The following is a 16,366-nucleotide window of genomic DNA, read 5'->3' as shown; positions in this document are numbered from 1 at the left end:
CTGCTGCTGATAAAAAAAAAAAAAAAAGAGTTCCCAAGCTGGTTTAGTTGGTTGTGCCCAAAACCAGCAAAATAGACCATCTTAAGCTCTTTTTATCATCAAGAAAGCATATTAAACTTGATCTCCTGTTTTTAAATTAGCATTCACCTGTGCATAAAGGTCACTGTTTGACCTTCTGCACCATGTTCTGCTTTTAAATTTCATGTATGCTTGACATAATGCCTTGATAGACTATCCAAATCTCTTTTTATCCCCACATGCCTCTGCTTTCAACCTTGCTACGATCACACGTTCTCTCTGTCCATCCCGATCCTCTTTCTCTCCCTCAGGGCAGAGGGGATGTTTGCCTTCAGAATGATTGTGGATGTTAAACTCTCTCTCTTTCTCATCCAGCCTCACTCCTCCTCTGGCACGAAGGCAGAAATGCCAGGTCCAGGGCCACCTGTGTAATCTAGGACATGACAAGCCCCGCGGCCGTACATTTGCTTAAGGAGACCTGACAGCCATCCGCTTCTCTGTCTTTTTTTCACCCGAATGAACAGAATGAGACACGGCTAAAAAAACACAATGCCTCTCGCTTCCCGATCCAATGACAATTTGCCAACACATCATGTTTCTTCCAGCCAGCCAATTGCACTCACGAACCGATACAGCCCTGCTCGGCTGAACGTGCTGTTCATGCTACTTGGATGTGCAGCCAGGCTGAAATATGTGCTTGAGACAAGGGATAATGTGCTCTAAGCTAGAAACCCACCTTCATAATAGTGATCCTCAACGGTGACGACACGACCCTTGGTGGCGCGCACATGGTCGATGATGGTTTTGGCATCCAGGGGTTTGATTGTGAAAGAATCGATCACTCTGATGTAAATCCTCTCTGGGGAATGACACACAAAGCACATATACCCGAGTCTACATTAAGCTCACACATACATCACAATAATGAACAAATGAGAAACGTTGTACAGGAGACACACAACTTAAGTCAGTGCTAAGGATATGAAGTAGTACCTGCTGCATGCACTTTTAAATAACTCTTTACTAGATCTTATTCAGTAAAGAAAACTATGTATTACTTACATAAATGTAAAATAATACTATGACTAATATAATGCTATATATTTAACTAAAGATAATCAATAAAGAGACAATGAAATCCAGCTCATTTAAAAATGACATTAACAATTAAGACTTAGGAAATCTTATAACTCACTAATTATTTTGTAGACAAAACCACTCTTGTACACAGAAAAAAAAATACTGTTTTCTTTTTATATTATATTATTATTAAAGTTTATCAGCACTTTTATTCAGCAAGGATGCATTAAATAGATCAAGAATGACAGTAAAGACATTTATAATTTTTAAAATATATTAAAATAGAAAAGTTATTTTTAATTGTAATAATATTTCACATTATTACTGTTTTTGCTGTATTTTTGCAGCCTTGGTGAGCATAAGAGACTTCCTTCAAAAACATGTACAAAATTTTACTGACCTCAGCCTTTTGAATGAGATATATACTTTACAATCTCTTTATTTAATTGTACCTTTTTTGAGTTGCTCAGCTGCAGCCAGAGCTTCATGGAGGGTCATTCCAGCTCCGATCACTGTAACCTGATCTTCCTTACTCTGGCACACCACCTAATCAGGTCATTTATACATTTATGGTACATTATCGTACATTCTCATATAATATTAATAATGCAGCTCAACACAGTGCATCTATAATATATGTATGATTATTTTGAAATTGATTTAAATCTATTTAATATCTCATTTTAGTCTCATATATTTTATTACTGAATGATGATTAAGGGACAGCTTTACCTTGGCTTGGCCAACATGGAAGTCCTCATTGCTGTCGTAAATGATTGCAGTCTCTGGACGAGTGGTCCTGATGTAGCAAACCCCCTAAAGTCCAGATCCAGAAAATTGATAGAAATATGAAGAAGAAAATACTTTTCTGATAGTTTTTAATAGTATTATAATTCGAATTGTCTTGCTTTCAATTCATGAGTGTGAATTTGAATTGGCCATATCTAACATTAGGCTGAATTGAAATGTACTGAATTGCAATTGAACACATGCAATGCATTCTGGGAAATTACGTATCTACAGGGGTTGGACAAAATAATGTGAACACCCGTTATTATAGGGGTCGATATCATTTGTGTAAGCCACACTGAAAAAAACGAATGTTGCGATTATCTTTTATTTATCTTTCTGTTGTATATATTATTTAGGTTGTACAGTATATCAGTGTAGTGTAAGTTGTGTTCAGCAGTGGTTAGTACAAGCACTTAGTGAAGTGGGTGACTTCTTGTTTGGTGTTTTAAGAACAACAGTCATCATGACTGCGGACACAAAGCATGGCAAGATTTAATCAGCGAAGAAGAATAGTGGATGAAAACCTAAAGTAAACGATAGGGGTCGTCGAACAAGAAGTCCAAACAACACAGAACTACTGCAGAAATGTAACAGCAAACCACAATATTCACTTTGAAGATCCTGTTTCTTCAAAAACTGACCACAGAGAACATTAATGAAAGAGCTGCTATTACTAAAACTTTAATCACAGACACCGATGATAAAATGTGATAAAGATTGAGTTGTGATCATAAAACCTGGATAGTTGAAACACCAAGATGAACTTCAACCAGCTGACTTGAATATTATCATCCCACTGTGGGTAGTTTTGGAGAGAAGAGTGAGAACCAGATTCACTCATCCAACATCTCTAAAGCAACTGGCAGATGTTTTTATAGACAATATTCAGATGGAGACTATTCAAAAGTTGTCTGAATGTATTCTAACAAGGTTGGAAGCTGTATTGAATGCAAATGGTGATCAAACACCTTAATGAAGAAATCTGGCCTATTTCTCAAGTGTTCAAATTTTTTTGTCCAATCACTGTACACTGTAAATGTCAATTTGTTAACTCTACTTGAAAAAATCTTGCAAAACTTACTGCCTTAGAAAAATCGAGTTAAGATTGCTCAATATATTCAAGTTTACTCAGAAGCCAATTTTTGAAAACTTGAATATATTGAGTAACCTTAACAAGATTTTTCTATCTATGATTCTAAGATCGTCTTGATCAACTTAGCATTTATAGTTACAAACTTACATAAATGTCTTTGAATTGAACTTACATTGCATACATTGCAATTCTGCATTAAAATTGGAATTTAAAAAGCATTCTCAATTCAATTCTGAATTCCTTATAAAATTTGTGGATTGTGTGCGCGAGTGGATCTCTCAAGTGCGTTTGTGGATTGTGTGCGCGAGTGTGGATCTCTCGCGTACATTTGTGGATTGTGTGCACGAGTGTGGGTCTCTCGCGTGCATTTGTGGATTGTGTGCGCGAGTGGATCTCTCAAGTGCGTTTGTGGATTGTGTGCGCGAGTGTGGATCTCTCGCGTACATTTGTGGATTGTGTGCACGAGTGTGGGTTTCTCGCGTGTGTTTCTGGATTGTGTGCGCGAGTGGATCTCTCAAGTGCATTTGTGGAGAATTGTGTGCACGAGTGTGGGTCTCTCGTGTGCGTTTGTGGATTGTATGCGCGAGTGGATCTCTCGCGTGCGTTCGTGGATTTGTGTGCGAGTGCATCTCTCGCGTGCGTTTGTGGATTGTGTGTGCAAGTGTGGATCTCTCGCGTACATTTGTGGATTGTGTGCACGAGTGTAGGTCTCTCGCGTGCATTTGTGAATTGTGTGCACGAGTGTGGGTCTCTCGTGTGCGTTTGTGGATTGTATACACGAGTGGATCTCTCGCGTGCGTTCGTGGATTCGTGCGCGAGTGTGGATCTCTCGCGTACATTTGTAGATTGTGTGCACGAGTGTGGGTCTCTCGCGTGCATTTGTGAATTGTGTGCACGAGTGTGGGTCTCTCGTGTGCGTTTGTGGATTGTATACACGAGTGGATCTCTCGCGTGCGTTCGTGGATTCGTGCGCGAGTGTGGATCTCTCGCGTACATTTGTAGATTGTGTGCACGAGTGTGGGTCTCTCGCGTGCATTTGTGAATTGTGTGCACGAGTGTGGGTCTCTCGTGTGCGTTTGTGGATTGTATGCACGAGTGGATCTCTCGCGTGCGTTCGTGGATTCGTGTGCGAGTGGATCTCTTGCGTGCGTTTGTGGATTGTGTGTGCAAGTGTGGATCTCTTGTATGCATTTGTAGGAGGTTTTGAGACTGTTTTCACTCCATATTGATGTGTTAAAATATTTTGATCAAATTTTTTTATTGGCATAAATTATTAACCAATCTGTACTGTTTGCCTACTCATAATAGTAGATATATCATGCCAACCTTTGTGTTGGCTGCAAGCTGCACAGCCTTTTCAGTAGACACAGCATCACTGGGGTAGAAAATGGTGGCAGTGGGGATGGCTCTAAAAATAGCCATGTCCTCCAGCCCCATGTGGGCCGGTCCGTCCTCTCCTGAAACACACACACAACACCAGCCACATACTCGCACTATTAATTTAGACCGAACAGCATTTGCATTTCAGGTGCATACGCATGTGACAGTCGAGCAGACAGTCAGGCAGGTGTACAGACAGTCGGACTGGCATGCAGTGTACCTGTGCTAATGGAGGGGATGCCAGGTCACCCGGAGACAGCCTCCGAGATACACAGGGGGAGGGAGAGAGGGAGAAGGGGTTGTGCTAAGAGTCGCACCACCGCCAGACCACCAGGAGAACAAAACACACATTAGAAAGACAGCTTCAGGAAAAAGGAGGGGTGAATCGCTCACAAATCTATTCCAAAACATCATCGTTAGAGTCACAGCTGCAACGTTTGAAAGAGGAGAATGGGAGGTGCTGGAAATGGGCGGGGCTTAAAAGGAATGATTTTGATTGGAGAGTGCATCTGTCTGTTAGAAAATCAATTGTAGCCTTAAAAAAAAGGAAGCACTTCTTACCGACGGACAGGCCGCAGTGGGAACCACAGAGGTTTATGTTGCTGTCTGAGATGGCGGCCATGCGGAGCTGGTCGTAGGCGCGGGTGAAGAAGGTCGCCAGGCCGCTGGCGAACACAACATTTCGCTCACGTGCCGCACAGCCTGTGGCAACGCTGACCTATGAGAGTTGGATATCGTTATTGTTTTTTTGTTCCTGATCCCACTACATTCCTGTTAAATACATACTTTTCTTACAGATCAGACTTATGGTTTACATGTGTTGGATGATAGTGGGCAAAAAACTTGAGAAAGCAAGTCTGGACTCTTTTAACATGGGCCAGCACAAGAGCAACCTAGCAACACTCCAGCAACCAACCAGTAAATCTAGTAACACACTAGTAAATCTTTGAAATAAATGACATTGGTAATCTATGGGTAGATAAACCAGATATAAGTAGTTTAATAGCTCATACATCCTCATTATTTAGTAGGTTGTAATATACTAGGGAAGAGACTCATGGAATCCGCTAAACAGGAACTCCATTTTATCCTTCATCTGAGAGGAATTACCAGTGTGCAGCTCACACACTGCTATCATTTCCTGTTTCCTGTCTCAAATCCTCTCAATGCAAGTCATCATCTAGAATATAACCTCAGCCTCAGCAATGGAAAGTCTTAACTCTATACCACATGTGAGACTGAATAAATGTAAAATAAAAAATAAATAAATAAGGCATTAATATAAAATGATTACAAATAACAAAAATGCTTGAAACATATTTGCAATTAATAATATATAATAATAATAATATAATAATTATATGAGCTTGTTTTCCTCTCTATGTACTATGTCTTTGTATGCTTTTTTATTGTTTTGATTGGTGTTTTTTATTTTGGTTTTACAATTTTTTGTACAGCACAATGGTTCAGCGACTGTTGTTTTATTGTGCTATATAAATAAACTAAACTAAACTAAACTATTGATACATATCTTCTAATTTGCCTCTGATTGGTTAAATGCTGAGTTTAGCACAGATTTGAACTCTGACCATTTCATTAGTATTCAGATTTTCTGCATGTCCATCACGATCGCTTCCCAAAACACAAAACGACTGATGAGTGACCTACATTTTACCTCCCACAAGCACCAAGTGAACAATGACTAAATAGAGACAAAGCAGAAATATTTTGGCTAACAGCAATTATACAGATCATAAAGAATGTGCTTATGAGATGAAAAAGAGGCGGCGCAGGTTTTCTGCATGGCTTCTCGGGGAAAAGCACTGCAGCAAGGCGTGGTGCAAAATGGAGCGTAAGTGGGTCACATCTTAACTGCTGCATTATGGATAGAGCGCCATGTATTATTCAACAAACCAGCAACTTTGGTGCTTTGAGGGGCGTTTTACATGGCCAATCCCAGAGCACTGCTTTATCAGAACAATCTAGGGAGCATTTAAGGATGTTTCAGTCATTAAGATAGTCTCTCAAATGTGCAGACCTTTGATTTGGCTCTGAAAACTCTCAAGGCTGCTAAAATATAGCAATTAAAGGGATAGTCCGCCCAAAAATGAAATTTCAGTCATTCTGTGGAACATACAAGAAGATATTTCGAAGAATGTTTGGTAACAAACCGTTTTGTGTAACAGTTAAATGTAACAAATCATGTAAACAATTATCATCTTTTATTGGAAAATTAAACTTTGATAATTGCTTTAATCTCTTAAACACACTGATAACGTGTGTGAGGGGTGAACTATGTTTGATTTGATAATTATACAACATGCTGGAGATGTGCGAAATACTTTTTGCATAGTTCATTATAATAATTTTATGGAATTAAGTTTATTTTGTGGCTTAAATAAATTACATGTTACTTCATAGACATGTTTGGAGCAGATTTTGACTTGTGGACCATCCCTTTTAATATTAAAATATTAATATGGAAAATTTATATTTCAACCAGGAATTCAGGACAGTTATGGCAAGTTTTTTGTCTGATTTGCTAAAAGGAAGTACTTGCCATTTTTGGTTCTTTAAAATATCATCATGATGTAATTTCCTACCATGTTCTGCTCTGCACTGTAGCACTCAATAAAGCGGTTGGGATGCTCATTTTTAAAGATTTCTGAGTGGGTGAAATTTTTGGTGTCGACATCCATAGCCACCACTCGCTCGTTATAACGTCCCAGTTTGGCCATGGCCATCCCATACGCCTTGCAGGTGGCAATCTGTTGGAAAAGGGCATGGTGGAGAGAGCTAGACCATGATATTAAACCAATATATCATCCATCCATCCATCGCCTTGAACTCTCACCTTCTCTCCAGTTTTGTAGTTGGGAGCGCTGGGCATGCGGACATTGCGTAGACTCATGGGTGGAGTGTCTTCAATGGGTGAAGCCGGGTACATGCGCTTGTTACTGTTGAGGATGCGGCTCTGGAGGTCTCTCGTGACGCTCTCTGCCATGTCCTTTGACAGCACCTTGCCATGCCATCCCATCTTATCTTCTGCCACTGAGGATAACAGAATTTTCTCATCAAAGAATATGGAGCTATATCAGTATTTATAGATTTGGAAGTAATGGGAAGAAATATACCAGGAATGCCTTTGCCCTTGATGGTTTTGGCGATGATGGCAGTGGGTTGGTGGCGTGGTTGGCTCATGGCTTTACACAGCTCCTCCACACTGTGGCCGTCCACAATGATAGCATGCCACCTAAAAACAACAACAACAAATAACAAACTAACTGATGGCTTTTCACTGCACACACACAAACACAAATAAATACACATATCAACATGTAGACCCCAGAGTTGTTATTGCTAACTAAAAATAAAATAAAGCAATAAAATAAAATGAAAATACTAGACTAAAACAAAAACAAACAAAAAAAAAACATAGATTTATTATTTAATTTTTTAAATAAACAGTTAGTCAGCCAACATTTCTCATTTTTGTTTAAGTTGAAGTACTACAATTACTAAAACTGAAATAAAAAGAATAAATTAAATCTATATCAAAATGTTCTAAAATACAAAAACTAATAAAAATCACAAAATCACAAAACAAAATTACTAAACTTTAAACTAAAAAAATTAAATAAGTGAAAAAAAAAAACTCAAAATAATAATACATAGGCCTACTATAACAGTGTATGAATAATACTAAAATAGCACTGGCATATCTTCCAAAAAACACAATAAAATGAGCTAAAAGTAGTCTAAAGTAGCTTAAAAACGACAACTAAGTAACTATTAATACTTTTTAGGTTATCTAAAATATGAATCTAAACAAATATTCAAATTAAATAGAATTGTTTATATTAAATTGTGACATTATTTTCATCATAATTAGGAACCTTTAAACCCCAATTTCTTGTTACTTTAATGCATGCAGCCGTTTTACTTTTGATATCATTTTGCTTATGTAATTCACCCTTCACCTGGAATTTGATTGACAGGCGATCTGACCAATCATAAAGCTGAATCTGCCATTTTGTCCAACAAACAAACCAGACAGGAGAATAGATTAACGTCGGTGGACTTGAACTTGAAAAATGGTGTGTATTTATGTCTTTCCACAATTGAAACAAGACACCTTCTTATGTTCATGTTTGTTTCGTGCTATAACTAGTAAAGAGGAATAGATGATCGGTTCAGGTGTCGCTTGAACTGAGACGCTACCACGATCTGTCACGACATATTAAAGAGCCACAAAATGGTATTTATTGTTTGAATTTCTTTTAAAAAATTACAAAATTTGAAAGCTGAGACTTTGTTTCATACCAAAAGGAATCTGCTTTGTCTTGTCTGTCAGTGTGTTGTCAGTTTCCTCTTTGCTCCGTGATGTATTTTTCACTGTGTGAGAACATGATGTGTGGCATGAGATTGCCATGGCTTGTTGGACATAGCAACAGTAACGAAGGGTGGCAGGTCTTTGCAAAGGGTCAATTCTGTTTAATTGTCATGAACATACTGCCACAGTGCACAAAATCATTATGGTCCAAAAAAAAAAAACAGGCATACTTTTCTTTAAAGAAAAAATAATTTCTTATTTCTTTTGATTTTAGATTGAAATATGACATGTTTGAGAAATTCACCTATGCCATTTTCAGATATTTTGAACCGAGCCCTCCTAGGGCAACTAGAGGTCAAGTGTCTCGCCCAAGGGTCCAGTGGTGACGCCTCATGGATCTGAGGTTCTGGGGTTTGAACCCACAATGTTTTAGTTCCCAGCCCATGCCTTCTACCACCACCACCCAACTTACCCAAAGGCTTCACAGCGTCTCTGGTACTTCTCCACGTGGTGCTGCAGTGGTGCTGGATCACTCTGGCCCAGCCGGTTGATGTCCAGTATGGCCAACAGATTATCCAACTGGTAGTAGGACGCGAAGGCCATGGCCTCCCACACGGCCCCCTCAGACATCTCTCCATCCCCCAGCAGGCAATACACATGGTAACTGCAGAAGAGTGAAAAGACCGCTACATCTTTGCATCTTCTAAAGAAAATGGTGCTTGCATGTGCAAATTTGCCATCATTATGGAAGAGTGTTGTTAGTGGTTGTCATGCTGTATAGCTAAGCTGTTTGAAATGTATTTTAGCACATTGTTATGTGGTTGTTAGGACGATGTGGGTGGTTGCGAAGGTGTTCTGAGTGCTGGGGGATCATTTATTCTTTTCTTGGTGGGTTTGTTTCTTTTACTTTCTGGCCTACTTGATTAATGTATATGTCAGTATTCTGGTTTCCACACTCTGGACCCCAAACATAAAAATAATGCAAAGTTCAGTGCCAAATAATTTAATCAAAAAGTAAAAATAAAGTAAATATGTATTTTTCTTAAAGTTTTTCTTCTGTTTCTTGTTTTTCTTATCTATCTATCTATCTATCTATCTATCTATCTATCTATCTATCATTTATACTACTACGATTCAAAGTTTTAGAGTCAGTAATTTTATTTTTATAATAATTTATTTTTTATACAATAATGATGCATTAAATTAATCAAAAGTGAAAAGTAAAGACTGTAATAATGTTACAAAAGATTTCTAATTGTAATATAGTGTTATTTTGATCTTTCTATTCATCAAAGAATCCTGGGGGGGGGAGCATATCATGGTTTCCACAAAAATATGAAGCAGCACAACTGTTTGCATTTTTGATAATAATAATCAATGTTTCTTGAGCAGCAAATCAGCAAAAATAATTTCTTATTTCTTTTGATTTTAGATTGAAATATGACATGTTTGAGAAATTCACCTATGCCATTTTCAGATATTTTGAACCGAGCCCTCCTAGGGCAACTAGAGGTCAAGTGTCTCGCCCAAGGGTCCAGTGGTGACGCCTCATGGATCTGAGGTTCTGGGGTTTGAACCCACAATGTTTTAGTTCCCAGCCCATGCCTTCTACCACCACCACCCAACTTACCCAAAGGCTTCACAGCGTCTCTGGTACTTCTCCACGTGGTGCTGCAGTGGTGCTGGATCACTCTGGCCCAGCCGGTTGATGTCCAGTATGGCCAACAGATTATCCAACTGGTAGTAGGACGCGAAGGCCATGGCCTCCCACACGGCCCCCTCAGACATCTCTCCATCCCCCAGCAGGCAATACACATGGTAACTGCAGAAGAGTGAAAAGACCGCTACATCTTTGCATCTTCTAAAGAAAATGGTGCTTGCATGTGCAAATTTGCCATCATTATGGAAGAGTGTTGTTAGTGGTTGTCATGCTGTATAGCTAAGCTGTTTGAAATGTATTTTAGCACATTGTTATGTGGTTGTTAGGACGATGTGGGTGGTTGCGAAGGTGTTCTGAGTGCTGGGGGATCATTTATTCTTTTCTTGGTGGGTTTGTTTCTTTTACTTTCTGGCCTACTTGATTAATGTATATGTCAGTATTCTGGTTTCCACACTCTGGACCCCAAACATAAAAATAATGCAAAGTTCAGTGCCAAATAATTTAATCAAAAAGTAAAAATAAAGTAAATATGTATTTTTCTTAAAGTTTTTCTTCTGTTTCTTGTTTTTCTTATCTATCTATCTATCTATCTATCTATCTATCTATCTATCTATCATTTATACTACTACGATTCAAAGTTTTAGAGTCAGTAATTTTATTTTTATAATAATTTATTTTTTATACAATAATGATGCATTAAATTAATCAAAAGTGAAAAGTAAAGACTGTAATAATGTTACAAAAGATTTCTAATTGTAATATAGTGTTATTTTGATCTTTCTATTCATCAAAGAATCCTGGGGGGGGGAGCATATCATGGTTTCCACAAAAATATGAAGCAGCACAACTGTTTGCATTTTTGATAATAATAATCAATGTTTCTTGAGCAGCAAATCAGCATATTAGAATGATTTCTGAAGGATCATGTGACACTGAAGACTGGAGTAATGATGCTGAAAATTCAACTTTGCATCACAGGAATAAATTATATTTTAAAACATACTTCAATAGAAAACAGTTATTTTAAATTGTAATAATATTCCACAATATTACTGTTTTTACTGTATTTTTATCATACAAATGCAGCCTTGGCGACTTCTTTCACAAAAATTTGAAAGAAATCAAACCAATCCCAAACTTTTGAACACAAGTGAATATCTTTTTACTTTTATCTCTCTTTTTTGTTTGTTTGTTTTTTTTGGCTCGCTTGCTGATGTGTAAAACCTCATCACCACCGCCCTCCTTAATACCACCTGACACTTTCCTGTCACACCAGAGCCACCGACTTTCACGAATTAGAAGACATAGATTCAATTGATTAGAAATCATCTGGGATTTGAGAAAAGTGCTCTTACACAACACAACAGGCATGATTCCTCTTTCTCTGCAAAGCAACACTCATGCAGATTATGTATTTATGGGCTTATAAAATGCATTACAAATAGAGAGATAGTTACGTTTTGAAATGATCGGCCAAAAATTAGGTTTCAATTAGGGAATAATTTGTATTATTATGCCTAAATTGAATACTATCCAAGATATAAAAATAACCGAGTGATGGCCGCTGGGGCTTTGATTATTAGAGCAGAAGAATCACAAAAGCACAGCTTGACGGGGAAACTCCACAAAATCTGCATCACGGACATACAAACATGAGATTACAATGAGCATTCAGGTAAATACAAAACTGGTACAATTAATGAAAAACGGCCAGAGAATCAGCACACAATTTCACATCTGTAACTTTTATTAACTTTACAGATACATTTTCTGCATCTTTACATATAATATCAACATATTGAGCATCTATAAACTAGGGTATTTTAGATAATAGATCAAATTAATTTGGACTTTGCAACAAAGCACAAGCAATACAGCCGTTTGAGTTACTGTAGACCTAATATATGCTGTTATTGTGAATGTACGGGTTTATGGGTAACATTCTTACCTGGATTTGTCGAAGTATTTAGCCGTATAGGCCATTCCACAGGCCATGCCCAGCCCCTGTCCCAGAGAGCCTGTGGCCACATCCACAAACTGCTGCTTCTGTCAAACACACACACACACACACACACATGTGGATGTTACATAAAATAACGGCTGTCATTGGTTATTGGCTCAAGCGTTTGCAGACAGTTTAACACGAACAATTATTTCTGACCCAATAAACTCAATATTTCTCACGGTGCTGCTAAATATTTTCTGATCTGATTTTATATGAGTGTGATTGAATATGTTAAAGAAGAGCAGCTGATTTTGGATCAGTGTTACTCACAGGTGTGGGGTGTCCCTCCAGCGTGGAGTTGATCTGACACATGCTCATGAGCTCAGACTCTTTCAGGAAGCCGATCTCCACCCACACAGAGTAGAGGACAGGGGCCGCATGACCCTGGGAACACAAAACACAACATTTATGGGTCAACCACAATGCCACCATTACACAACTATCCAAAAATTACTTAACAACTTTTTAACAGTTTAACATTTGATGAGCATATTTTGCATAGGCCTGTATTATATTATATTATTATTATTATTATTATTATTATTAACATATATTTATTGAATATTTTACATTACCACTATTATGCAGTTACCCAACAATTAATTAAAATAAGAAATAAAAAACTTTAACCGCTGATAAACATATTTTGCATAGCTTCATATATTATTATTACATCTATTTTTATTTTATATATTTATATTTTATTTACCTATTATCACCATTATGCAATTATCCAACAATTTTGACAATTTTTACATGTATTTGCATGTATATATTTATAGTCATATAATTTGTATTATATATAAATATATTTAATATATAAACGTAACATATTTTTCTTAAATGTATACATGCATGTGTGTATTTATATATACAAAATAAATATACACAGTCACACACATATATTAAGTATACAAAAACGTTTATTTTGGATGCGATTAATCGCGATTAATCGATTGACAGCACTAATCTTTAGTATTATATATTATTTAATATTTTTTGTATTATATTTTATTTATATTCTATTTTGGACTAGCTTTGAACTATGTGTTTTTCATGGAACTCATAGTACATATCATTGTATATTTATTACTTTAATTTTAGGTATTAATGGTTAATAAGATCAATGACCATCATAATTGACAATCATGTCAATCAAAAAAAAAATGTATACCTTAAGGATGATTAGGGTATTAAGTTTTTTGTCATGTTAATGCCATGTTTTTTTTATACCATGGTATTGTATCATTGGCATTTACATTACCATGGTATTAGTAAAAGTATCAAGGAGGAGTACCATTTAAACACCATAGTAAACATTGGTATATAGATTCAGTATCATTGTATATTTCAAAGTACTATAGTATTACCATCACTGTACCATGGTACTGGCACAGCACCAAATAATGCCATGCCCCTGACTTAGTGTCATCTTGATTTAAACTTGAAATATTAAAGCTGACACCTGAATAATCCCAGTTAGCTGAGTCTCTCGTAACCTCACCTTGGACAGGATGAAGCGGTCATTGTTGGGGTTCTTGGGGTCATCTGGTCTGTACTTCATAGTATGGAAGAAGAGCACAGACATGATCTCTGCCACACTGCAACATGATGTTGGATGCCTGGCGATTAAAAAAAATATATATAAAGAGTCTGAAGGATAGGTAAAGTGAAGGTAGTTTCACATTTAACCAGTATTTTTTAGATTAAAGGGGTCATATGATGTTGCTAAAAAGAACATTATTGAATATCTCTTTGGATTTGAGACTTTAGTCTTTGCAACTTTACAGATCTTCTTTATGCACCAAGAGCTTGTAACACTCCAAATAGAAAGGAAAAATTTAAATCGCATCACATTACCCCTTTAAAGACAGAATAAGGTCAGAATAAGACAATTAGTGGCTGTCTATCCAAAAGGATGCCAAAGGTGATGTTTAATCCAGGATGCCCCACCAGCACCACGCTTGTGGCATAATCTAAAGCTTTGAGCAAACATACCACCCACTAACATCCACCTGTTTCCAGATTAGGTCACAGACAGCACTAAAGACCACATGCTGTGAGACTAACTCGCTGTCAGACCGTCACGTACTATCAGATCTTCATCTAACAAATCAGTGTGTTTAAATGCAATTGATCGTTATGCTCAAACATCTTCAGACATCAGACCAATAACTGCGCCATTTGGATTCATGTGGCAGTTTACATAACAGCTCAGCAGTACCATTAGAAAACACCATTTGCCTAAAAGAAAGAACATGCAGTTTCATGTGTATAAAACAACAACCATTTCATGCACCCATCTCAGAAGCGTAATTAGTTCCCACTATTATTATATTAATATTAATATTCTTTAAAATCTCTCTTCCTATATATATACTGTATATATATATATATATATATATATATAAAATATCAAATCTATAGATTAACCACAATTCCAGCATTATGAAATTACCGAACAATTTGTATAGTCCTGTATTTTATATATATATATATATATTGGATTTTATTATTATTATTATTGTTTAAAATCTATCTAGATATATATATATATATTTATTACATAAAATCTTAGATCTACCACAATGCCACCAATATGGAATTATCCAATAATTACTTAACATTAAATAAAGTTTTATTACATTATATTAAATACAAGCTTTCTTTCCTGTTTTAAAACACATATTTATGTTTTTTTTTAATCATTACAAATGATGGTTCATCATATTTTTTTCTATTTTTCTCTTCTAAAGACTGAAAAAGCAGATGTTAATGTTTTTAGAACTAAATACAGATAGAATAAAGAAAGTGAGCCAAACTAAATTGTGATATGTTCCTCATAAACTTTTTTTTCTTCTAATAAAGCAATTATGAGATTATGCATGTAGTATTGTTCTCAAATATTGCGAAAGTCAATTATAGGCCACATGCATTCCATAAAAAAACGTCCTTTTTAAGTTCTCCAAATTGTTCTTGGCAATGAAAGAGAGAATATCAAAGATTCATAGTCTATGAGAAAAAAAGACTAGCTGCTAGACTGCTGTAATTGCAAATGTAAATGAAAAAAAAAAAACTATTTTTTAAAACATTATATATCAAGTTCAGTGTATATATGCTGTAATATAAAAAAAACTTTTACAAAATCTATTTTGTCCTTTTTCTAGCTGCATCACTCACCATCTGTTTGCTAAGGATTTGAGGACAAAGATTATGCCTTGCATAAGGGTGTTGCTCGCACAACAGTGGCATGAGCATTAGTGCACATCTATCTATCTATCTATCTATCTATCTATCTATCTATGCTCGCACAACAGTGGCATAGTGCATAGTGCACATCTATCTATCTATCTATCTATCTATCTATCTATCTATCTATCTATCTATCTTATCTATCTATCTATCTATCTATCAGCAAGCATCAGGTATTTGTAGAAGCTGTACCAACTCTTACCCGTTGCCCACTGCAGTGGTGGCTTTGATGGAGTTGATTCGGAGGCGGTTGGCAATGTTCCTCAGTGCCTGTATGGTCTGCTGGTCTGGTTTGTGGTAGTCCTCCATGGGTTCAGCCTAATAGCGCCACAGAATGAAAGGAGAGAATGAGGTTGAGGAGAGCACTGGTTGTGTGTGTGCGAGAGACAGAAAAAGGAGGAGGAGAGGAGAGGGAGGCTGCTTTATGCGGGCACACATACACACAGTTTATAGCGTGCAACACAGGTTGAGAGGCAGTGTGTATTGGCTGTGACAGAGGAAGTGGGTGTGTGCCAAGAAGAGAGAGAGATTGAGACAGACAGAGAGAGAGTAAAGAGGAGGAATCACTCATTTTGACCTTTGGCTGCTGGATCTAAACTCATTACCAGATTAAAGATGTGCCTCAGTCCTTTGAAAATGTAGAGGACATGCATGTGGCTTTACTTTAGGGATAGGGTGACCATACGGTCCATTTTTACGGGACGCACCCTTGCCAGGATTTCTATATTGCCTTTGAGGTTAAGGCAGGTTTTG

General features: G+C 36.9%; 1 protein-coding gene across 1 annotated transcript; it reads right to left on the bottom strand.

The window, feature by feature from the left end:
* Positions 1-717: 717 nt before the first annotated feature.
* LOC107696380 (transketolase-like) lies at positions 718-16,071 on the bottom strand. The gene is made up of 13 exons (XM_016496717.1): positions 15,816-16,071; positions 13,866-13,983; positions 12,632-12,745; positions 12,305-12,402; positions 10,327-10,518; positions 7,498-7,616; positions 7,218-7,414; positions 6,967-7,131; positions 4,925-5,081; positions 4,310-4,440; positions 1,831-1,914; positions 1,551-1,644; positions 718-877 (listed from the first exon to the last, which is right to left on the bottom strand). The coding sequence occupies exons 1-13, from the start codon at positions 15,920-15,922 to the stop codon at positions 738-740; spliced, it is 1,716 nt and encodes a 571-aa protein (XP_016352203.1). The 5' UTR covers positions 15,923-16,071; the 3' UTR covers positions 718-737.
* Positions 16,072-16,366: the final 295 nt, after the last annotated feature.

This window comes from Sinocyclocheilus anshuiensis, unplaced genomic scaffold, assembly GCF_001515605.1.
Source record: "Sinocyclocheilus anshuiensis isolate Anshui unplaced genomic scaffold, SAMN03320099.WGS_v1.1 scaffold313, whole genome shotgun sequence".
Taxonomy (NCBI): domain Eukaryota; kingdom Metazoa; phylum Chordata; class Actinopteri; order Cypriniformes; family Cyprinidae; genus Sinocyclocheilus; species Sinocyclocheilus anshuiensis.
Note: the sequence above shows the minus strand (reverse complement) of the source record. Positions and strands in the feature narration are given on the sequence as shown.